At 42.9% G+C, this 25,579-nt stretch overlaps 1 protein-coding gene across 1 annotated transcript in view; it reads right to left on the reverse strand.

Annotated features, from left to right (window-relative positions):
* TMTC1 (transmembrane O-mannosyltransferase targeting cadherins 1) overlaps positions 1 to 25,579 on the reverse strand; it is a 144,623-nt gene that overhangs the window by 108,730 nt on the left and 10,314 nt on the right. The window contains exons 2-5 of the mRNA XM_074168877.1: positions 23,343 to 23,520; positions 21,530 to 21,603; positions 20,187 to 20,363; positions 17,717 to 17,923 (exon numbers count right to left, since the gene is read on the reverse strand). Of these exons, the coding sequence (XP_074024978.1) occupies positions 17,717 to 17,923; positions 20,187 to 20,363; positions 21,530 to 21,603; positions 23,343 to 23,520 (636 nt within the window). The remainder of the gene's footprint in view (positions 1 to 17,716; positions 17,924 to 20,186; positions 20,364 to 21,529; positions 21,604 to 23,342; positions 23,521 to 25,579) is intronic.

Genomic DNA, 25,579 nt, shown 5'->3' on the forward strand with positions numbered 1-25,579 from the left:
TGTCCCACATGACATCCTGGTCTCAGAATTGGAAAGTCACGGATTTGATGGATGGACCACTTGGTGGATAAGGAACTGGCTGGATGGCCAGTTCCAACTGGCCAACCCAACTCAAAGGGTTATGGTCAATGGCTCAATGTCCAAGTGGAAGCTTTGGAGTCCTCAACACAAAAAGGACATGGACCTGTTGGAATGAGTCCAGAGGAGGGCCACGAAGATGATCAGAGGGATGGAGCACCTCTCCTATGAAGACAGGCTAAGAGAGTTGGGGTTGTTCAACCTGGAGAAGGGAAGGCTCCAGGGAGACCTTATAGCAGCCGTCCAGTACCTGAAGGGAGCCTACAGAAGAGATGGAGAGGGACTCTTTATCAGGGAGTGTAGTGATAGGACAAGGGGTAATGGTTTTAAACTGAAAGAGGGGAGGATTTAGATTAGATATCAGGAAGAAATTCTTTACTGTCGGGGTGGTGAGGCACTGGAACAGGTTGCCCAGGGAAGCTGTGGATGCCCCATCCCTGGAGGTGTTCAAGACCAGGCTGGATGGGGCTTTGAGCAACCTGGTCTGGTGGGAGGTGTCCCTGCCCATGGCAGGGGGCTTGGAACTCAATGATCTTTAAAGGTCCCTTCTGACTCTAACCATTCTATGATTCAGTAAGAACCCATGGCAATCCCCTGTGTCCCCTCCCTGGGAACACTTATGAATAAAGAATTGCTGCTGGATTCTCACACTTGAACACCAGTTTGTACCTCACTTGACAGTCTCTTTAGTTTTGTGCGCTCTCACATTAACACTCAGGCACACAAAGGAAGGAAGACAAAAGAGGTGCACAAACACAAGGGTTAAGTGGGCATAACTTGGCCCTTGAGGCATTTAGGCTGGGAAAAGAAAGCTTTCCAGGCAAACTTGTCAGACTGTGGAGCAGCCTTCCAAGGAGGTCCGTGGAGACAACCCAACTGGACACAAAGCAGGGCTAAGCCAGTCTATGAAAGGGATTAGATAACTGGCTGCTTGTGATAAGAGAGGACTGTGTCTGATGAGCCAAGTACTCCCTTATTATATGATGTTCTTCTGATAGAAAGAAAGAGGTTAATTTAAGAAGTGACCACCTCCAGACTATCTTCTGGATTGTGCTGGTTTGTTTAGGTTTTGGGTTTTTCTCTTTTCCTGAATCAGAGTATACCTCTCTTCTTGCCAAAGCCATGGCAACTCCCATGAGAGAAGCTACTTATTTAGCAGATTGGAAAAGGCTTTTAAAATTAATGGTGTAAAATTCACCAAACCTAGATTAAGAAGGTGAGAAGAATCCCACAGGCAGGCTTAGCGAGGCAGTCAGATCTGCATTGTTAGCCATCCCATTCACTAAATTTACAGAGGCCTGAGTCGTGTGATGAGGATACCGGAGATGTGGAAACTTCAGCTATATGGAACACAAACAGAGCTACAGCGATCAACACCAGCTGTTCAGCTGCCATGACCCAGTAATCATCATGATTACGTGTCCCAGTTACTGGGGGACTCTGCTAGAGGGATTAGCAGGTCATGATCATCACACTAAGCTCTACTCAAAAAAAGCATTAAACGTGAGGACTAAACGTTCAAAATAATTTCCTGCTCAAGTACCTCAGTGTTCGGGAGCCGGAGAGAAGTCCTAATTGGCAGGGAGCATTACCGCTTCAAGTGATTGTGCCGGGAATCCCACGGCTCAAAGGCAGGCCCTGGAAGCACCATCTGGACTCGCTCAAGAGCCCTGCAACTTTATCTCATTGAAAACTAAAGTCTTCTTCAAACCTAACCTGGGGGAAGGCCATGCCATACTGAACTCCCAGGACTCCTGCCTCCCCAGAAGCCTCCTCCTTGTCCTGGCAGAATTACCTGGGGGCCAGTAACACACTGAACCAACACACTAAATCAAAGTCAGTAACCTCAAAGTCTGGGCCATGGCAGGAAGGCATCTTTCATTATGATGCAAAACATCTCCCTTGACTTTGATAGAGAAACAGCTCCCTTTTCAAGCTCTCACATATAGGTTTTCTTCCTTAATAGTTTTTTAAAGAAGATAATGGACATAAGATCTGCCACCTATTGAAATATAAGCTTTGAAGGTAGAAAACACTTCTAGAAATTATCTTTGGAATCTTGCTGAACTTTATCATGTTTGGAGTCATCATTCTTTCCATACAAGTATGCACTTCATTACTTGGTAATGGAACAATAATTGCTCTTCAGTTATGCAAGATGCACCTCTAATTTGTAAGGGGTTTCTGAAGAGGTAATGACAGATGCTTAAAAAAATTGAAATGTGAGAATATGAAACTTATTATGTAAAAGATAATGGGACTCACAGAGTAGTCTGCCAGCTGGGTCACGGTCTCAGCTGGTATAAAGGAACAATGATGATGTTCTGTCTTATGTATTCTTAGACACTGAACCTGGAGCCAAATTAATCATATTACTTTGTGCTTTAATCTGACTAAATCTCACAAATGAAGCATCATCAGCACAGGTCAACACCTGACATCCCTGCTTTCCTGAGAGCTTCCGGCACACTCTAGGTAAAGCTGCCAGCAATCCAGCAAAGGCATTTTTCCCCTCTGAAATTATACTTCCTGATTATAAAACATACTGAGTGTAAAATAAAGATATCAATCTTTATTTTTTCTTGTTTCTAATGCTAGATTCAATATAAAACCTGCTAGGAACTATACTATGAGGGACAATCTTGTGTTTAAAACAATGATCTATCCAAATTTTCTACATGCCCTTTTCTCCAGTTTAACCAGTGTGATCAAGGGCTCAGCACAGCATCTACAAGACCGGAGTGTTCACTCTCAGTCCTTCCAGACAAAATGTCAACTCCAGACTCTGAGCACTTGCGTTCGTTAAGGATTCCATGGCAATGCTTTTAAGATCAAGAGCAGTGCACCATCCAAATGTCATCTGTGTGTGCAGATGCAGTATCAAGTGCACCTCCTCATATGATTAATTTTCCAATTAAGATTGAAACACTGTTGTGCTAGAAACACAACAAACACATGGGAAGATCTTGGTTTTGCCCATAGGGATTTATTATCAAAGATACACTAATTTTACTCTAATCTACTTGTTTTTACTCAGCAAAGTACTGACTTTTACAGTATGTAAATTTTGCACTGCAAAAATTAACTGTATTTTACCATTTTGAACAGTTTAGCTTGACATCCACAGGAAAAAAAAATTTAAAAAAAAAAAAAAAAAGGTTGGCAAAACCTTAGAAAGTTTGCTTCACCTACTCTGACCTCCATGCCATTGCAGACATTATTAGCAGGACCCAAGCAACCTAATCTAAGACTTGTTCAAACCCGAGTACATAAACTGCATCACAACAGCGACTGCTGGGTGGACATACCCTGAGGAAGCCCAGCCTTCCATTCTGCCTGGAAGAGCGATAAAACAACTATCAGAGTCTGCAAAACTTTCAGCTAGGAGGGCCCTAGTGGGCTCTTCCATTAGAGTTTAATCTAGTGGAAAAAGACATACCGAGATGCAGTGCTTGGAAGCTGAAATTAGATAAATCAGACTAGAAATAGGCAGACATTTTTAACAGTGAGAATAGCGTATGGCTGCAGCCCGTCCACCTAAGGATACTTCAAATACTCCATCACATCAAGTCTTTAAGTCAGGGCTGCACTGCCCCGCTGACAGATGCGTAACACGGCTCGAAGAGAAATTCAGTCTTCATGCAGTAATTCTTAGACGAAGCTCAGTCTCTCGCACCATGCTCCAGCTCAGATTAGATGATCATAAATGGTTTCTCTTGACCTTAAAAATTTACAGTGACGCTCCCAGTAACGGTAAAAACATCTTCAAGGAGTTGTAGCTCTGCAGAACCCCGAGAGATCGCAAACCACACGACAGTTTTGCACCAACAGCCCGTGCCATTTCTATCCCATACAAACTGTCAGAGGGACAGAGACAGAGCCAGGCTGGACAGCTGGCATTCGGGTACCAAATTCAGTCCCTCATTCCTGGGTTGGCAACAGCTGAAAAAAATGTAAAAAAATTACCATGTACCTTGATGAAGCAGCTTCCCCCCCTAAAGCATCTGCTGCCTGACAGCATCAGGGACTTTGAAAAGAATGAAAGAAAAGAACGGGCCTAATTCACATTTCTCAGCAGAGAGTGCTACAACGCGGTCTTTATAAAAATTGCACAGCAGGAATGACAAACAATTCTCTCCTCCTCCCCAAATAACTAAGTAATTTTAAAATAGCTAATCCTGGAATCACTCTCAAAAGATTAGCCGTGGCTCAACAAACTTTAAAGATGATCATTTTTAATTTAATTTAAAGTTTAACATCCTTGTGTAATAATGGCAGAGATGAAGGACTATTAGGGAATAATCTTGTTTATGGATCAGTGAACTCAGAAAATTGCCAAGGCACTGTGAAATATATTCCTTATTCACACCTTATAATTAACTGACTGCTCTGCAGAGACAGGATGCTGCAATATTAAAGTCATCTTCGTTATTAGAAAGCTGCTCATTTGGTCTAGGATGCCACTGGGGGGTCTTATTTGGTTCTGGCATTTCCAAACTCCTGGGAAAAGCCCTTCCAATCCATCAAAACAGCAGACTCCCGAAGTGTAACTGAGGGGCAGAGAAAGCCTTTGGTCTACAACAGCAGCATGGCTTGTGCAGAGAGAAAGAACACCTCCCTCCTTCCCTAGTGCCATCTGGGAGCATTTCTCTTTTAGAGGCAATTGAAAGAAGAAAAATACAGTTCTCTTAATTAATTCATATTGAAAGGCGCTTTTGATGGAGTCAAGAGGCCAAATCAGATGGAAGTAAATAATGCAACAAACAGTGACATGAAGGCCCTGAGACAGCAGCTATCATGACTCGCACTGTCTAGATCTTTGTACTTTAAAACAACAAGCTTTCAGCTTGTAGGAGAGAGGAGGGGGATATGGGGGTCTATCTTTTCAGCAAATTTTAAGAGAGAAATAGTCAATTTACCAGCAAAAGTGGGAAGGCTTGTGCTGAGGTACATCTGCCTCTGCTTTATGTCAGATTCTGATTGTGAATTTGGGCATATACTAGCAATTTCTGCCCTGAGGTAACGCTTCTCCCTCACTGATGGAGCATAAACACTTGGACAGAGAGGACACACAGGTCCCGGGCAGCCCCTTTGCACTGTGACCACACTGCAGAGGAGAAGAGAAAACTGCTGAAGCTGAGAAAAAGCAACAAGAAGGACTCAGTTTCGTGAGCGGGTGTCTGAGGAAGCCCACGAGCTTGGCCCAAGCCAGGTTACTTGGAGTTATTACTCACCCCCACATAGCAGTTAAGAAATGGGTTTACAATATCTCTTCCCTATCAAAGTAACTGAGGCCCAGACACAGCAGATACAGGGTTTGATGGTGTCCTCTCTGGCCCTCAAATCATCCTGGCCCACCTTAGCAGAGTTCAGCATCTTGCTCCAGCCCTTCCCCTGTAATGGGGAACAGGCCAGGCAGTCGCAAGATGCTCTTCAGCCAAAGCTAGTGCACACAATTCAAGACACACTAATAAAAGATACTCAGATTTTCCACTTGGGTTTTGACTGTACATCTCAATTACCTACGCAGACTGCAGCCAGAACAAAAGAATAAATAATATTTTAAAAAGGGTGGTGCTATAAATCAGCACAGAAAAATGCAACTTTTGAATAGCATGTTTAGAAAGGAAACAACAACCAATAATAGACTGAATAAAAATCCAGCATGTCCCTCCATCTGGAGTACTACATGTTATTCTGAGATCTCCCCTTCCTCTGCCCAATTTTCAAAGGATCTAATAGAGATCAAAGAGGTACAGGAAAGGGTAATAAGGCTCATCGAGCACATGGAATGGCTTTTGCATGAGGAGATATTCAACAGAACAGAGCTCTCCACCCTGGAAAGGGAATACATATAAAGATACGATAAATTATGAAGGGCTTAGGGAAGTGAACCAGAAAAATTACTTTCTGCTTCTTATCGTACAAAGTCAAAGGGCTCCCAATGAAATTATCAGTTTTCAAGCAAAGGCAAAGACTTCTTCCTGCAGTGTGTAATTAAATCATAGAACTCATTGCAACAAGATGTCGTCAAAGTCAGAAGAGAGAAAGATTCTAAAAAGGGAATTAGACAACTCCATGGAGGACGGGTCCGTGGAGAGTCTTAAACACAGTGCTCCAGATAAAGCTTCCAGATCCATAGACTCTAAATCACTGACTGGCATACATTCAACATGCACAGTGAGGAAAGATGACCCCATAACTGGCCCTGTTCCCATTCTTCTCTTCTCTGTAAGCATCTAGTAATGACCACAGTCAGAAAACAGATACTAAGGCTAGATGGACCACTGGTTTGATATGGTGGTCCCACAATGTTCTTCTATTACATTGATATACTGATATGAGTTCAATAAAAAAATCCTAATATAAAGTAAGAAGAGGTTGTTGGGTTTTTTTCCCTGAAGAAATATCATGCAAAAATTCCTATATTCATATTCATGCATAGCATTAGACCAAATGCACGAACAACGCATTCTGGGTGGAAAGTTATCCGTCATCTCCAAAAGTTTATACGGGCAATGAATGAAGGAATTTCGTTTTCCATACTGAGCAATTCCATGATGGAGATACCATTCAGGATCATAAGCACAGTCACGATAGTGTATCCACAGTATGTCAGCCAAGATCAGCAAAGGAATGCTGATCTGTAATGGAAAGACTAGAAAGACTGGCATTAGCAGCCATTTAGATCTCAGACCAGGTGACAAATTTCTAAAGATGAAAATTCCTGATGCTAGTACCAAAAATGTTTGTACTTTAAGCAATTGATCTTCTGAAATAAATGTGTGACATAATTAACGCTGGAGAGAAGGGAGGAGAAGAGGGACAACAACAACAACAAATGAATGGAGCTTACTACCAAAATACAAAAAAAACATCTCTGCTTCAAACACAGATAACTCACAGGCACAGCAGTGATACAAGCTGCTGTCATGAGATTAGGCAGAGATTGCAGTAAACACAATTAAATCAAGCAATGTCAAAATATTGCAAGACAACGGAAGGCCATCATTTTACAGCAGCTTTGTCTCTGCAGAAATTCCTAGCATGGTCTTGCAAGAACGATACATCTGAAGGTGTTGTATGATGGGATGAAACTGCATTTTATAGGAGAGAAATAAACATAATGTTCCCTCTCATTTCCACCCCTGACTCACAATTACTCTTTCCCTGAACTTTATTTTGAACAATCAATAAAGTCCTAGTCTCCATGGAAAACAGAGAAGAGACAGTTTTTTTCTTTCTAATTTTCCCTCTTCTAAAACGAATGCCCAGCAGGATTGCTGGCATCTTTCACAGATTAAAAGGAACTGTATTTCATGCCATACCTTCTGTACTAGTACAACCAAAGTGCAACCATAGTAAGTTTCAAAGTACAAATTTTACACTTAGTATTTCCTTATTCTACAGCTGATTTGCAAAAACAAGGGACTCATAGGTCACTAACGGAGAGATTTGAGCAGGCTTTCAGCCCCCAACCTGAGCAGAGGACCTACGGCAAACACAATGCTAAACCAAAACTTTAAACAGAGGGAACAACTGCATTACCCAGACAGCAGGAGAGCGACAATTTATTAAGTCAACCAAACTTAACTTTAAGAAAGGAGGATTAAAAAAATAAAATAACAACCACCACAACATATTGCAGTGGAAGATTTTCCTTGAAGCTGCTCCATGATCAGTTGTGGCAGGTAACGAGAATTCATACGGCAAAGCAGAGCGTCGCCAGATGCTGCGAGACCTGTCAGACCTGGAAAGCCAACACTTGACAGCAGCGTTCCAGCAGCCCAAGCACAAACCTTGTCTTTCAAGGCTCACTTCGGCCAGTATCTGAATTTCAGCATGGATGTTTGGGAATGTGGAATGCATTTACAATAGTCCCTTCTGCACTGCAGCTTCCTGGACATTCACATTCTGGAAATTGCTTAAAAGAAGTAACAAGAAAATCTGCATTTCAAAGATCTGCAGTCAGGAGAGAAACGTGGGTTCCAGCATTTCCAAGCCAAGTAGAAGATTAAGGTTTCTAATGCACTAGCTGGAAAAGGATGTTGGGATAACTGAATTAGAAATGTGAAAGTGGATTTACTACTCTTCTTCTTTAGATTAAGTTGAAGATTAAGTTTCTAGTCAGGGAAGGATCTATTCATCTTGGAAGGCATACAGGGAGGATGGGAGAAGCATTAGACATGCTAACAGATTTTGTCTTTTAAAACCAAATATTAAATCTCAACAGCTACTTCACATAAAAAAAAATAAAAATCAAAGTAGTACTCATCACACAACTGGAACCATCCACCTAATGTATGTGATGACACTGGCGTCATCGTGGTTTTGAGCAAATGATTGCTTGTATTGGTCTGTGAAAACCTAAAGCCACATAACTTAGTCCTGAGAGCTTGTTGCCCTCCTCTTAATACTTGCTGTGATTACCAGGTTCACAAAGGAGACATGGACCAGCTCAGAAAGCATCAGTCATTAATGAGGTAAATAGTTACAGCTGAATCCTTCACTCCTGAGAACAGCCTAAAGGTTCTGATAGTTGTCCAAAAACATGCCTGCAAGTCAAAGATGTAAGAGAGAAACTGTTCAATTAGACTAGCTCCAGGGAAATACCTGCAATAATCTGGGCATCATCTATCTTCAGGTGTTTTAGTTTTTATTTCCTGGGTGACTGAAATACCATTCTGTGTCAAACTAACCCAGATTTACTGCAAGGAAAAAGACCTGGCAAGCCATTAAAGTTTTTCTGTTTCTCAGCCACTGTTAATTCCTTGACACTGGTTTACAGGGCTTTCAGAGAAAGCCAATGAACACGGGCACACCGCTATTTCAAACGCTGGTTCAATGAGACTGCCATGAACTGTGAATAGAAAGGCAGCCCTGTGAAGTAAAGGGAATGAACAGAGTCTCCTGTGAGTCAGCTCTGGGATGCACAGGCTGCACCTACAAATTAGGGATTTCCAATTAGCAACAGAGGGAACAGAAGAGGCCGACGTACAATGAAGTGACTGCAACTGCAGGGCTTAAACGCAACTCCTGTTAATGAGAGAAAAAAAACCCCGCTTCCCGCGCGCATGAATGAATAGACGATCAGCATCTTTCACAAGATGGGAAAAAACAAAACAAAACCAAGAACACAGACATTAACTTTTCCTCCTGATTCTGTTTTGCACTGCGTGGTGTATTGTCCCAGGCAGAGTTTTCACTTACGAATTCACAAAAATGAAAGTCTAATGGATCTTTCAAAGACTAATCTTCCCTTAAAAAAAAAAAAATAGCTAAAACATGTTAAGTCATCATCAGCTAAGAAAAATAACATCAGACTCAGTCTTGTCCCTTTTTCCTGACATTCAATGTACACAAAGCCAAACCACTCAAGTTTATTTGCTGCTTACTGAAATAAACAGGGCCTCTTGATACTGCCACACATTAATAGTCCAGGGGATATTATTTACCTTCCACTTCCTGCTTAGAAGGATTTTAAGAAGAGGGAGAGAGGTGCTTTTCTGTACTGCAAGACAAAAGACACTACCCAGAATAGCAGCTAAAACGATCGAACGAAGGAAGTCAAATGTGAAACCGAGCATCTTCTATTCTAACAACCACATGCACGAGCGCCTGCTTTGCCATACACAAAAAAGCCAACAGTGGAGCCACACAAACAAGCCAACCACACCGAGCACCAGGGCAGGGCAAGCTCCTGGCTTTTACCTGGCTCTCCAGGCTCCCTCCTCCTCAAACCCAGGCAGCAAAGCACAGGGAAAGCTCCCAAGTTCACAGCAGAGGAGACCCCAACCCACAAAGCTGGAGAAAAAGAGGAAACCCAGGGGGAGAAAAGAGGGGAGCAAAGAGACAGTGAGTGTTGACAGCTGGGGTCCAAGAAGAAAAGCCCAGTGACCTGCGCCCTCTCTGGGCAGAGCTCCCACAGCAGGAGACTGAACCTTCAAGGCTGGAGGACCAGGGAGCGCATGGAGGATGCAATACGAAGTACAAGGACTTAGGTGGGGGCCCTTGAACTGGCTGGGCAAGGACTTCGGCATTAGGACTACAGGAGGGGTCCTAGGAAGAGGAAGTTTTATCACAGCAGCTTTTGGGGAGAGCAACAAGACCCACAAGGCAAACCCTGAGGAGCAAAGATTGGAAGCAATTAAATGACTGAGGAGAAGCAAGCAAGAGAAGAGACGAGGGCAAGCTGGAGCAGAGAGGACAGGACAACAAACTGGGGAGCGAGGAAAGAAGGGGCTGCCAGAAGAAGCTGCACATGCAGCAGTTCCTCTCTCAGTCTGGAAGGGAACAAGTCATCGTGCCTCCTCTGTCTGCAAATATCTAAGGGGAAAAGCCCCCCACCTCTTAATACTGACTGTCATAGAGCACTATCTACTGTTGCCACCAGCTAGTCTGCTCACTCAAGCAGCAGATGTCGATAAGGTGGATCCAAAGGTTTCAATCCAGCAATTCACGCGCCTGTGGTTCCCTGCTCTAAAATTTCTGGCTATTCACCTTCCTTGTTTTGAAAAGCAAGGAAATTACACATCCAGAAACTATGCCAAATGTACTTTAAAAGATTATAGACTGAAGCAACAAACTGCAAGGAAATACCAGCACTTGGTAGTTTGTACACAGAGAAATTATCAAGAAGTTAATCTGTCTCAGAGCAGGACTTGAATACCACGAAGTAAATAGAGCATGGGGCTGTGCTCTGGACAAGGAAGAAACAAAATATTGAGTTGTTGCTCATTAAGTGAGCACCATCCATTCTGGGTAATGAATAGAGCAGGGATCACGCAGAAAAAAATGGTATCTGATAGTGTAATTAAAGACTGTCATAACATAAACACACAACAGGGCCAAAATTAAATCAGGCCTTTCTTACCTGGTGAGCACATAATTTTGCAACCTAATGATGTCTAAACATGTCTTTTTGTGTGTGCATGCAACATTAGTCATCACCATACCAAAGCGGTGCTGTTTTTAAATAAACTTTAGTTAGCAAGCAATTAGTTCAGCTACTTGTATTGAAACAGCACTTGCAGATTTCAAAGGTTAAGACACATAATGCCACAAGCATACATAAGAGAAACAGTCCTTAGCTTTTTTTGGGGGAGTCTTAAAACAACCACCACAAATGGAGGTGGAAAAGCAGCATGCATTACTGCACCTCATCTTCCAGCACTCACAGTGGGAACAGAGAGATGTAATTATTTTCCCAAGATTACACAAGGGTTCTCTGGAAGACAGTCACAGGCTAAGGCGTGTAAATCCAAGGCTTTAAGCATAGGAGCACCCACCTCTCACGTGTTTCTAGACTCTAGCAGAGCCTTCTAGTGGCCTCAGGTAGCATCTGAGCATGACAATAAATATTATCACTGACTGCAGGCGAAGGAGAGGAAGATTTATGTATTGCTGCTTGTGAACATTCCCTAAGAAGACAGGACACTGACACAGCAGTAGCTAGAGCTATTGCTCAGACTCACAATGGAAAAATGGTCTGAAGAACTGAGCTCAGAGAAGAGTAAACCACGGGCCAAACCCACCTCTGCAATACACCTCTCCAAAGGGGGGCCCAACATCTTTCAGAACTTAAGCTTACTAAAGAGTAAGAACAGCAGAGCCTCAGTAAATCTGCTACAATTATAAAAAGCTTGCAACACCATCCCACAGTTACCAGCGTTAACAATGACACTTACCTAATCTGTCATCTTTCAGCACACAATGTGCCTTCCAATGCCTTGGGACTCAGGGTCCTACTTGTCTTTTGGGGTAAAATTGTGTCATCCTATTCTCAGTTCAATTTTAAACATCAGTTTAAAAAAAAAAAAATTAAAAAAAAAAAAATCAGCCTACAGCCAGGGACAACTTCTTTTCTCTCCTTTCCCAGGGAGGCAATCCAACACCAATCTTTGCTCAGAGCACCACAGACTAGGAGCTCACTCCTTTATTTACAAAGCCTCACAACCCTCAGGAGATCACCAGTGAGAGAGGAAGGAAGGGAAAAGCCTAGCCTGGCTCCATTGCTTAATGCTCCAGGTTACTCCCTGTGCTCTCCTAGAGAAGAAAATCATTTTGACTGCCAGACTCCAAGGCCTTTTTTCACCACAGGCTGAATCCCAAACCAGGCCGCTGTCCTGGAATTTCTCCACCAACGGTGTGATGTTTGCAAAAGCAAGGACCTTTTAGGCCAGTGTCAAGTACCCAGGTCTTCCTTTTGTTGTATGTTTGCTCCAGACCAAAATAATACATTAATAATAGTGACCTTAGTGTTTTCTCAGAGGCATGCAGGGCTTTTTACTGCTGTACTCCACGTACGAAGGCAACCACCGCCGACCTTCAGGGTGTGAGTGCAACTAAGAATGACTTGCTAAAGTTTAAGAAAGGTGTATGGAATCTAACAGAAAATGGCTTCCTCGCACTTCTACAACCCAGGCAGTTTCATACTCTGAGCCGCGCCTTGCTAAAAGAACTCCCTCTGACAAATTCAAGAAAAGGTAAAGTTTGCACACGCATAATCCTGTATCTGGGAAACCAGTCACACTATTCTGCCTCTGTCAGCTATGAATCTAGGAAGCAGCATTACACTGTGTGGCATGGAGAAGCATTAGAAACGCAGTTGAGGCTTCTGCTTTTTGAACAGGAATTTTGTGTTAAAGCGGAAGTGTGCTATACTGTCAAATTAATTTAAAAAAAAATAATAATCGTTGCTACACAAGAACAGGAAATAGAAGCACCCAGTGAGAAAAAGCCAAATGAGCACCAAGCAATTGCTATGTAGTTGCAGGTTATGTGTGCCAGTGCTTTTCTTCCCCCTTTCCCTCAGCTCTTCCTTCATGTTGGAGAACAGCATCTGTTTCAGCTCAAATGCCGAGTACGCACGCTGCACGGGGACACAGGGAAGATACGTTATGACCTCAACATACTTTTCCTCATAGCATATCAGCCTTCGGGCCAGCACAGCCATCCCTGGAATGCACCACGTTCTGCAGAGCATTTCCATTTTCCTTCCCCTGCTACTGCAGAAGGAAAGAACATTGCTGCTGGTTTAGTCATCAGGTCACATTTATCCCTGCTATAGCCTTAAGGATTTCATTGAATTTTGGATCAATGGGGTTTTGTGCCCGGATCCCACAGTGCTAACAAGGAGTGAGCTTCCTCACTCTCTTTTGGATGTACACAGAGATTTAAAGTGATGCTGTTGGGCACCGCTCCAAGTACACCTGCCTCTCTCATTCTGTCACTTGGCAAAAAAATTAAAAAAAAAAAAAAAAAAAAAAAACAAAACACAAAAAACCAAAAAGCTAATGCAACGTTCATGTAGATGGAAAATGGCAGCATTAAACACTAGTCTATTGTCCATTCTAAAGGAAGAGCCTCTCCAGCCAAATCACCAAGAGCTAATGCAATAAAAATCAGTTCCTAGGTCACCAAAGAGAAATGGAGATTTCAGTTTCAAAAGTATGCAAGCTACTGAGGAGTCTTGTATTTCAAGAACACCTGAAGTGTACACTGTGGGCCCGCCCCAGGCTCATTTACAAAGCTCAAAACCATCAGGGTGACTAGGTGGTATGAGGGGGAGGTCACAGGCTGGACAGCATTTAGCAATGCTGAGTGTGAGGTACGTGTGACATCGCATGACTACAGCTATATGTGGCTTTGGAATTTTTTTAAACAAAAAAAAAGGTCAAAAAATAGATCTCAATTTTCAGTAGGTTCAACAAAGCAAGATTAAGAGAATAACTGGCAGTAACTATGGACACAACGTGCACAAGGGACTGTGACAACTTGTTTTACATGTATCATCCTTGTTAAACATATTCATGGATCGAACAGAGTATCTCTGTGGTCAGCAATGAGGTGCTGGCACTAATATTGCTTTTTAATAGGACATGTATGTGTGTATACTGCACCATCATAGTGAAAGCACTGAAGCTCTGGCCTTATCCCAAACAGATGCCCAAGCCTGATGTGAAAGTTCCTGCCTGTCCTCCTCCATTTGTGTCATATGGGAGGGCACATATGGTCATAAGCCTCTTTCAGGTCTTAAAAACTGAGGGAGGTGGATTAAACTCGTAAGAGATCCGAGAAGCCTCGTTTTAGTAGTATATGCCAGCATTCCCAAAATTGCAATAAATTGCGGTGATCAAACTTACAATTTCATCCATACTAACTCATTCCATGCTCCTGAAGGCACCCAGGACTGCAACCCACACATACACTGGATAGCTGAAGATAAGAGCAAGTGCCAATAAAGAACAGAAATCTCTGCACCAAGAATTTACATAACTAGCTCCTGTTACTGCTAATTAGACTGATTCCCTTAACTCCTCCATTACTTTTTTCTGCATTTTCCAGTTAGCTCCACTAGCAAGATACATAATAAATTATTAAATAGAAACCTAATTAATCACATTACAAGTACTTAAAAGTACAGATTAAGCAGTGCACAACTATTTTATTCTAATGAAGATCTTACAACTAGCAACTCAGTGCACTCGATAAGGTACCTGAAGCTACTTCACTATGCCCAATCTGCTCTCCAACTTTGGAGTTTTAGAAATATTTAAAATCTTTTCCCCTCTCTTTTACCATGGAAGAGACCTATACAAGTCAGAGAAACATTGATTAGAGGAGATATTGTGTAATTAATTTTGTATATTTGACAGCAACTTCAGTTTTTTTCTTGTCTTTTTTCAGCTACAGCAAGGATTTTATTTTTTTTTAAAGATGGATTGCATTTTAATAGAGCAATTGCCTTGAGTTCTTCCTACTTCATATCATATAATATGCCAGTAGCACGAGAGAAAGACTCTGCGCAGAAAGTATTTCAACTATTTTAATCTGTCCTGTGAGAGGAGTCAACAAATGGGAGTGAGGGTAAGGCTGCATTCGTACGATCAGGTAGTGGTCCACAGACCTCCAGGTGATGTGAACGTCATTTTGAGAGTCAGTGAGCAGCAATACATCTAATCTTGCTGTTCCGTACTACCGCAAGCACACTCTATGTGGTTGAGAATTGAGATCTCTTGAAATTACAAATACTGTAGCACACTCCATTCTTTATAGTGACCAGCAAACTTTGACGTTAGACAAGCAGACACTGGTCAAATTGCCCAGCCCCTACAAGGCTGTCACTCCACACAACAAGAAATCATTATCTGGCCTTATCCCGCCTTCAGAGGAAATGGGAATTCAGAGCAAGGGGAAAAAAAAAAACCACCAAAGAAGGTTGCCAACAGTGTTTTAGAGAAGTTTCTTTCAAAGCAGCATCCATTAACCCATGCCAGGCTTTCCCCCACGGCTCTCGGGCACAACTCTCACACAGATGGGCGGCAGCAAGCTTCCCTCTCAGCTGCTGGGACCAAGCCAGCTCTACTGTGGGCATCCCACAGCAAACCATCACACAACAGGTTGTTTCAAGTGCGTTGCACACAAGTCACTCACTTGAAAAGAGAAGCTGAGCGGCTTACACCATAAGAGCCCCTTTTAAAAAAGCAGCTACGTACACGCAGAGCTTGATTTGCCATGTGCAGAAATCCTTTACAACACTTGAAGAGGCAGCTGCCAAAAGGCAAATGCCAGTTGGCAGTGTGGATGAGTTCCCTCCGAAGCCATCCCACGTGCACGGTCTCTCCAACACACCTTCTGCAGCCTCTCCCGAAGAGGCTGGAAAACCAGAGACTTTCCCCTCAGTGTAAGAAAGGGATGTTCCCAAAAGCTGGGGTAGAGTGAGGGTGTGTGTGGGAAAAGTACAAAGCAAAGGAGGGGGGAAAGGGGAAAGGAGTAGTGGGAAGAAAGAAAGAAACAGGGATAAAAGAAGGAACAAAAAGATGGGGCAAGGCAGGAGACATTTTTGTATTGACACCTTCAGTATTAGTATCCACAAGGGAAAATAGAAACAAATACAAATATCAAAGAGAACAAAAGCATTGAGAGAGACGTGGAGAATGCGAAGGCCAGGAATCACAGCTGCACCAGCATCGTGCTCAGGTTACTCCTCCTCAGCAGGTCCTAAACTTTAGAGGCAAGATGTTAAACGAGGCTTCTAGACAGCCTGTTCTGGCCTGGCATATCAGAAGGACCCAGGGTCACCCACACTTTCTAATTGTGCTACTCATTTGGGGATACAGGAGAAGAAATAAATTCAAACAAACAACTTTAGAAGCTGTTCCTAATGGCCGGAAAAGTTTCCACCCCAGAGCAGTTAGCACTTACCCCCTCTGAAATGTCTTGACATCCTTACCATTTTTGTGTCACAGATTCCCACACAGAGAGGCAACATGACCAAACCCACTCCCCTCCTTGCTAAAAACAGAAGCAAAGACCTGAGCATCCCCAAGTCAGGCCGATCAGAAAAAACACCTGCAGGGCTGAAGCTCTTGAGTGGGTTGAACCATTTAAACTACAGGTAGAGGAAACAGACTGATCTGAGAAGTTATAGATCTCATGTAATGCCTGTATGCCATCAATACTGATGCAGCAAAAGATCATTTAAAAAAGAAAAACACAAAACAAAACAGACAACAAACAGCTCCTACTGAACTGGTTAATGAGGAGTGTTATGAGGGAATAAGAGACTCCCTTTTCTAGATTTCAGGAGCACTGCACGGGGCCTGTTCAGGTGCCAGCCATTAAATGATCAGAGAACTGCAGCAGGTAACTCCTGATCTGTTTAAGGAACACAACACTTTCTCCCAAGGAATAGGCAGTGTAGGGCAATTCATTATTACAGGTCTGCAAATTAAATCATATTGTGAGTGTTTTGTAGTTAAAACCAGAAGTCAGCAGCAAAGGCCAAGGCGGGCAAGGGCTACCAGGGAGATTGTACAAAGGTGAAGGTTAAAAGAAAAAGACCCCACACTCTGGCACAGATCCATGGGGCCGCTGAGTCACGCTCCCTTAAACACTTTGACGAACCCAGTGCTGTTCCACAGGAATAAGGATGTTGAGTGCTGGTCCCATGCCAGAGCCTGGCCCTGAGATACTGCAGAGCCCTTCCTTCCCCAGTGAGGTCCACAATGAACAAGCTGAGAACTGCAACCGGTGAAAATCCTTCTGTTACTGCCCGAGCCCAGCTCTCACCATTTTATCTGCATTCTTAGGCATAAAGGAAGAGAGGGCATCACCCCTGCTTTCACACATTTACATAAATATGCATGCACACACATCTCTATATATCTGTATACTCACGTACAGAAATTAGACCCAAAGACACATGTAGATATAGATATATAGCAATATCATATAATACCCTGCTCACACTGCACTCACCTCACGTACAGGCATTATTGTACACACGCACATATACCCCCTCTTCCCATTCAAACTCGCATTACAGTTTTAGCTTTCTCCACGGAGAAGCTGGGAAGGAGAGCACTGCCTACCAGTATCATATTAGGATAGAAAGTCTCAGGATTCAGACAGTCCTCAGATATTCTCTTCTTCTCAAGCAGAAGAAATGCACTTTTCTATTCCCTCCTCTTTCTTCCCTTAATCCTCCCCTTCCACCTTGTCCTCTCTTCCCTCTCTAGTAGCATAAGAAAAAATTACAGCGCATTTCAAGATGAAAATGGCTAAAACAAAGTGAATGCCTTGACATTTTAAGATAGGATCAGCTGCAAACTAAACCACAGCAGAGCGGCAGTACCTCCGAATGGCCCACATGGCTTTGCTGGGCACCGAAAGGCCACCGCTGCGCTGACCCTCGGGTGATGCCGGGTGGCAGGAGCTCCAGGTGCCCCGGTGAGAAAAGCGATGCTTCCCATTCTCCCGGCCGGCCAGAGGGACGTGCAGCGAGGCAGAGGGAGAAGCTGCAGGCTGCCGGGCAGGTCTCTGGTAGATCTCCCCGTTTCTCCTGATTACACGTGCAGAGAAAAGGAAAAAAAAAAATAAAAGAGAGGAGAAATGGGAAAGAAAAGGATTTAAGGATTTTTATTTTTCATGTTCACTTATCAAAAGGTTGAACATTATAAAAACAGCACAACATGGTATCTAACTACAACAGGCAACATTTTATTTAATCTAAAATACAAAGCCTTTGCATGCTGGAAGGACTGGATTTACTAGTTCCTAACTGGATCTAGAGAAAGAGACCTGACAGTAACAGAAGATGAGCACTTAAGCTGTTCTGTGGATCTCTGTTAAGATGGGAAGCACTGTGAGGATGCCATTCCTAATTTTTTGCTGCAGAAAATACTTGGTATTCTTCCTCATTTAAATAGAAAATAAATCTGTACAGGTTGGAGGAAGCAGCAGAGGAAGTGAATTTCAGCACCATGTAGAAGGCTGCTGGTTTTCTGCTGCCCCCTAAAAAAAGTCAAATACAGTCATAAAATCCTGAGCACCACAGACAGAAAAGTGCACAATTCATGCAACCAGAGCAACTGTGAAAATGCAGCACATCTGGACTACACATCTTCATTCCTGCAAGCTAAACAACTGCCACATCTGGATAACTGGATGCCACTGAAGCAAATAATCTGAAGAGGCCACTGGAATGTGAACCTACAGGAAGGGGGAGATTGAGGGGAGGGTGAAGGAGGAGGACACAGATTTTTCCCCAATTATTAAACATTTCATAGTATCATAGAATGGTTAGAGTTGGAAGGGACCTTAAAGATCATCGAGTTCCAACCCCCCTGCCATGGGCAGGGACACCTCCCACTAGAGCAGGTTGCTCAAAGCCCCATCCAGCCTGGTTTTAAACACTTCCAGGGATGGGGCACCCACAACTTCCCTGGGCAACCTGTTCCAGTGCCTCACCACCCTTACAGGAAAGAATTTCCTCCTAATATCTAATCTAAATCTCCCCTCTTCCAATTTAAAACCATTACCCCTTGTCCTGTCACTACATTTCCTGACAGAGTCCCTCTCCAGCTACCTTTGTGTTACCTTTAGCCAGGCAGCTCCTGGAACACGCCTGGCAGACACTTAACACAAGTGTTAACAAGCATGCCAGCTGTCAGTCCCCAGAAAACTCCTCACTGGCTACTTGCCCACCAGCTACACCGTTAGGAATTACTTATCTGCTCCAAACAGGATAAATCCTCTGCCGATCCATTGCACCTGCCCTCTGATTGCTATTGCTGCTAGAGGGGCCAGAGGGAGGCAGGTGGGCCTGAAAAGTGGTCCATCCTCCATTGGGTCCTAGAGGAAGGGCTGAAACGGGAGGGAAGCCAGGATGCTCCTGAAAGAGGAGAGTCCCTCTTCTCCCCCCTGCATTTGCTGCTCTGGCATTGTGTCGGCTCTGGCACTCCCCAAACCCTTCTGGGAGCTGATTTAATTCACTACTGCAGAAACATGAATTCAGTGTCCCTTTTTTATAACCTAGATACGCTAGCTCACACAGGGGCGTGACAGGCTCCAGCGCCTGTGGGGCAGCACCGGTGGGAGCAGGAGGAGCGATGGCAGGAGTGGGACCTCCCATTCTCAGTGCCAGTAAGCTCTTCCGTTCACTCTTTGATAGATCTGCACCAGGTATGGTTTGGGAGAGAAACAGATAAAAAGCAGCTTCTATCAAACAAAAGACTTCTGACTTCTAATGGATACAGAACAGCATAGTTATTTGTGACATTAAGTGGGTGAGGCATAAAAGCTTCAAAAGTATTTGATTTTTCTCCAGTGATGGCTGAGAGCTGCTAATTATCCCAGTCATTCCAGAACTGGCTGGATATTTTCCCTCTTTTTGCATTCTGCAAGGACAGAAAGGCTCAAATCTGATTTTACTACTAAACATCATATGATATTTCTACAATTGTGACATTGTGGCTGAATAATCAAGCAGACATTGCAAATGGGATGTTGATCAGTCAGAACCGCTCAGTCAGAACTCCCACGGAAAAAATAGATGTTAGTCTTGCCAGAGTGAACTGAGCATTTTAGAGCTCAGTTCTTCATATCGGGTGTATCTACCCAGCAAAAGTTATCATGCAGCAAGAGTAACAAATAAATAAATAAATAACAGAATGAAACCTTGGTACCCTCCAAATTTGTCAAATGTGTGCCATCTAATTCAGCGGGGTAAGTCCATCTCCCACAGTGCTGTGTATAATAATATATATTTTGCACACACAGGTGGCAGCACTCGAAAAGCACAGGGAGCATAGCAAGTTACTTACAGTTTGAGTCCACTGCAGGAGAGGGAAAAGAAGTCATAAACCAAGCACACACCAAACACAGTGATTCCAGTTTCTTTCACCAGCATTGCACACGTCCCAAGGAATAAACTAAGCAGCAAAAAGAATGGGGAGGCAGTGGGAGGGAAATGTTCCCCAACATAAAGCTGATCCACACTCCTGAAAAACAGATTTGGCATAAGTATTTTAACTTCTGTTATTTTCATGTTTACTACATTCACACAAATACTGAGACATTTTTCCTTAATTTCTTAAGATGCTGATAAGAAGTGGCATGAACAATCTACACTATTCGCTGATAAATAGGAAAGGTTTAGACACAGGACAGGAAAGGAAAACACAAGTATTGAGAGGCACACCAAGAATTTGAGCAGAGGAGGAAAAAAAGACAAGCAGAAAGATAGAGTGGAAGGCAGAGTAAGTATAAAGACAGAAAGGTCAGAAAAACACCTGCTTTCTGTCATCTAGAACACACATGCTTAATTCTCCTTATGTGACAAAATGCACTCTGCAAGCAAAAATTCCTCCAATCCCACCCACACTCCCCTGAGTCAAAGATGCATCCTCATCATTACTAGACTGGGCAGCAAGCCTGTATGAAAGGGAAGAGGGTAAGAAAGAACCCAAATCAAACAAGCCGATTCTTGAGGGGTCACTACCAGTTTTATGCCCTCGAAACCTTCTGATGAAACAGCACTGGGGATTTGTGGCAAACATCCCAAGAGGGATATAAGCAGTTTTTCCACACGGCCACGGTGCTACTCCCAAACGAAATAGCATTGCAAAAGGGGCAGAAACCCCATCCGAGTAAAGTTATTTCTTTATCTATACTTGTTCAGTCGTAGTTTTAGGACACAGACCAGTAAATGGTGCCAAGTTTTCCTCTGAAAAGGATGACTAACAGTCTAGACGCAATCCTTAACTCTCCCAGACCAGGTGTTTTACAGCCCCACGGTCACAGCATGTATTTCAAAGGCAGGCATGTGTCCGTCCATTCTTCACTCTACATACAGGCAGTTTACCTTCAGTTGAAAACATTTCTTCATAATTTTTAGCTCTACAAGCCCTCCTCTAGCATACGGCCAGCCGTAATGTCAATGGAAGAGGGGACCTTAAATGTTGACTTCTCTTTTTGTGCTTATTTCTTCCCATAAGCATCACTCATACGGCACCACGGCTGAAAGCAGAGGCCAGGGCACTTCCACGCAGCTCTGCTGGGGAAAGCACTTCTGCCAACAACCAAAAACTGACAGGTTTCCCCTTTGTCTCCTCCCCAGACTAGAGCATCTCATGGTATTATCACAACTGATAGGAAGGATCCGTACCTATTATAGGAGAGAAAAGCCAACAGAAAGAGTAGACAGGCTAGGACATCCGCTCTGCCTACTATACCTGTTACCTAAAAGGAAAAAAGAGACACACAGGTGTAAAAGCATGTATATATAAAAGGCACGGGCATTCAGTGACTGTTTGAACAATCCACGCTAACCGCTACTATGATAAGCTTTTCATCTTCCAGTGTCACCCTCCCTCAATATAGCAAAATGTCACTTGGTTAACGTAGGATACGCTCAGTTTTGTCTGCTGCATTTCTCACTTGGCAAAACAAATGAGTAAGCCAACAGTTAAGTCACTCTTCACTTTCTTATTAAAATATTAATAAAGTTGCAAAGAAAAATACCAATTTTAGGGATCTGTTTTAATTTTGTATGAGGCAGCTCAAATGAGAAACACATTCAGCTCCCAGAACTGAGATTTGGTTAAAAAAAAAAAAAAGACTAATGAAATAGCAACTCTTTGGAGAAGACTTAGCGTATAGGAATGAGTTAATAATTACTATTTGAATGAACTTCATCACCAAAAAGTGATAGAGTGGTATGCAATTTATTGTCTTTCTGAATAAGCTGACTTTATGAGAGTTTTTTTCTACATATTAATTAACCAAATCTTTTTACAAGAAAGAGAATACTGAAGAAGAATGTATAAACACTCTTTTTACAAACTATTTCAATATTCCATTTCATAAAGATCTAAAAATTGCCCATAAAGCAAATAAAAGGCTCTTTGAAATTTCACCTCTTTTGAGATTACATAATTAAGCTATATTCAGCGCTCTGGCATTTATTTTAACCTTTTTAAGTTCTGACGGAGACAAAAATAAATTCAAAGAGTGCCTCTTCTAAAACCTCCCTTATAATATAAAGCTGTATTATCAAAAGGAGCCTAGCTGATTAGTTCACACGAGACAGCACAGGGAGTAACTGTAAAGCTCGTGGCTTTTTGTTATTAAGGTAATCTCTCCTCAAAAGTTCTCAGCCGCTGCAGCCATTCCCCTCGCTCATTTACAAAGGCTCATAAGGAAAGCTTGTGATGTCAATGGTATCTCAGCTAACAAGTGCATTTCTGTTTTTTTTAAGTAGGGATAGCTAGACATTGCATTTCCTTCTTAATGACGGTAAGACTCATTTTATCTACAGAAGTACCTCCCAATGCTAACGGACTGAGGTTTTAGCATGACTATGTCTTTAAATGTTTCCTTACAATGAACAGAAAAATGTCCAATATAAACTGTTGCTCTGTAAACTTACCACGACATTTGATTAAGCTAACAAGTTTTTCATGAAGATGATACTCCTGGTTTTTAATTGAAATCAATATAAATTAATCCATGGGTCATATCACCTCTATCTTAGCGATCTCCTCCAGAACACACACTAATGCTCCCGTCACTTTTTCCTCCCTTGAATTGATGACTATAGGAGATGACTGAAGGCATGCAACAATGTCCCAGCAGGAGAGCATGGCCTCACCGAGGTCTTTGGTTTCAGAAGACTCAACATTTTCATCAGCTGAATGACTGTCCATTTATTCCCGGCATCGCTGATTAGAACCATCAATTAGGTTTAGCGCCAGAGCAGAAAGATGGCCGGTATGAATACACGTTTTTCTTAATGACTCCTGCAAATTATTTTAAATATAGTACATTCTCACCTTTGCTCCTCCACAGCAAAAATCACAAGTACCATATTTTGTATGACTCAGAGGTTTCTTTAGAAAAAAAAAAAAAAAAAAAAGACTTAAAGTGTGCATTTATTTTTAGCTTTTGTGTCACCGTCCTTTTTTGTGTCACATACTTACAGCCTCGGTGTGAATGGGATGCACAGCAAAGAACAGCGCCGTGACAAAAGCAAGTCGACAGTCCTTGAACACAGCTTTGTCACAAGTGTACATCAGCACAAGAGTCACTAGACAGTGTAAAATTACATTCACTGCGTGGAAATAGAAGGGGTTCATACCAGCCAGCAATATGTTTAACCTGTAAGGATACAAAAAGGCATCATTACCAAGCTGGAGAGGTCTTGTAATAGCAGGACAGCTTTCAAATACTCCAAATTATGCTTTTTGCCTGATTTGCAGTCTTCTAATGTAAGTGCTATTAAACTAATTAGCGAAAATCACTCTGAACTCCTGGTTTATCTGATTGACGAGAAACCACTTCCCCAATTTTTAAAATATGCGGTTGCACTTGGCAACCTTCTTGACACCGCGACGGGAGAGGCTCGCGCCCGCCCCGTGCAGTTTGCTGCAGTGAGACCGTGCCTGGGCTTCCTTGGCAGCAAGTAACGCCGGCCAACATCAGAAGTACAGCACTTGTCCTGTTTCCCTCTTGGCACCTCCTGCGGTTGTCTCAGCCACGTGGCAGCTTTACAATACAGGTAGTTATTTGCTACTATGGAATAGATGCTTTTGCTTGGGAACAGCTCAGACCAGGACTTGGTAAGGGGCTGGAGCATCTAATTGCTTTTCAGGTGCATTTATTCCCATTTAATTCTCAAAATGCTTTCACCCACTGAAGGTTAAGCATTTATTTAAATGCTTTGCTGACACCAGGACGACACTAAGAAGCTGGTCTAAAAGCTAGCATCATTTTTATAAAGACACTGATGGTAAAGAGAAGTTAGCTAACATCCCCCTAGACTCAATGAGACAATTAGGGTTCATTATTTGTGTTGATCATGGAAAGAATAAAATATAACAAGCTGTTATGACATTTGTTTGACAGTGTGCATTAACACATTTTTCTGGTCACTGTTTTTTACAGCCAGCTTGCTTAACAGATGCTGACAGGCTTTGCCTTACATGCAGTTGAAGATAACTCAATTCTCTTTAGAATTAACTGCATCTGTACATTTGGACAAATATATATACACACACACACATATATATACACACATATACACATGGTGTTTCTATCTAGGGAAGACTCCATATATGAACAAGGAATTTGGAAGCACTAATGTTAAAGGCCATTAAAAAAAAAAAAAAAAAGAGACACCCAGTCAAAAGAAGGCTCAATCTAAATATTTTGCATGTGTCTGTAAACATGCTAAAGGGTCAATAATCCTTCCTGTGGTTACTAACAGACTCCAGGTCTCCCGTGACAGATATGATGCAACAGCAAAGCCACCAAGCTGTTGCTATGATGCAAACACCTTAGTTTTTCTGTAAGACAGAGGAGGTGCGGTGTGTCTGTGAGGGCCAGACAACATATGCTTTTTATAAGTACTCTCTACATTCCTTGCTCATAAGCAACAGAGTGCTATCTGTCCTGGGCTGCATTTTCCAGGCCAGTCTAACTTTACCAGACCAGGAGTCTTACTTGTGCATTCCTACTCTGCTCCCACTGGAGTGTTTGTGAAGGCAATAGCTGAAACCCAGAGACTTTGAGAAAAGCGAGATTTTAGCATGACTTGACCTTTCTCTTTGAAGTATGGGTTGATGCAGCTACATTTTGACAAGACATCAGTCTGTGTGATTCAAGAATACATGAAAAGTGGGGACTTTTTCTTCCCTCCCCCCATTTCTCCTGCAAGCCACTCCAGGGCAGCAGCATACATCACTTTCCCTCATTTCTACCAGCACCGAATGACAAACCACAGCAAATGGCGGTAACAGACACCCAGCCAGGGTTTCAGCTGTAAATCCGCTGCAGCAGCAGGAACCCCCAGGCCTAAATCTTGTTTTCAGTGCACTGCAGGGAACAAGGGGCAGCACAGGGCCACCCTGCCCCATAGGAGCCGAAGGTCCCACTCAGAGGTACCCGCAGATGCGTGCGACGGCAGGGACCACCTGCAGGACCCATTTTTTATATGCATGAATCATTTCTGGCTGTACAACAGCTGGATGGAGCACAGTCATCACCATTGCTCCCCTTCGAATGCCAGAGGGTGGTCTGGCAACCTGATTTCTGCAGAAAGCAGATGTGGGCAGGTGAGGACAAGAAGTGCTGAGATTATCAGGTGATATGCACCAAAATGTGAGAGATTCTCATTTATTTGGCAAGTTGTGAGGACCAATCACTAAAAACATGACAT

Source organism: Numenius arquata, chromosome 2 (assembly GCF_964106895.1).
Source record: "Numenius arquata chromosome 2, bNumArq3.hap1.1, whole genome shotgun sequence".
In the NCBI taxonomy this organism is placed as follows: Eukaryota; Metazoa; Chordata; class Aves; order Charadriiformes; family Scolopacidae; genus Numenius; species Numenius arquata.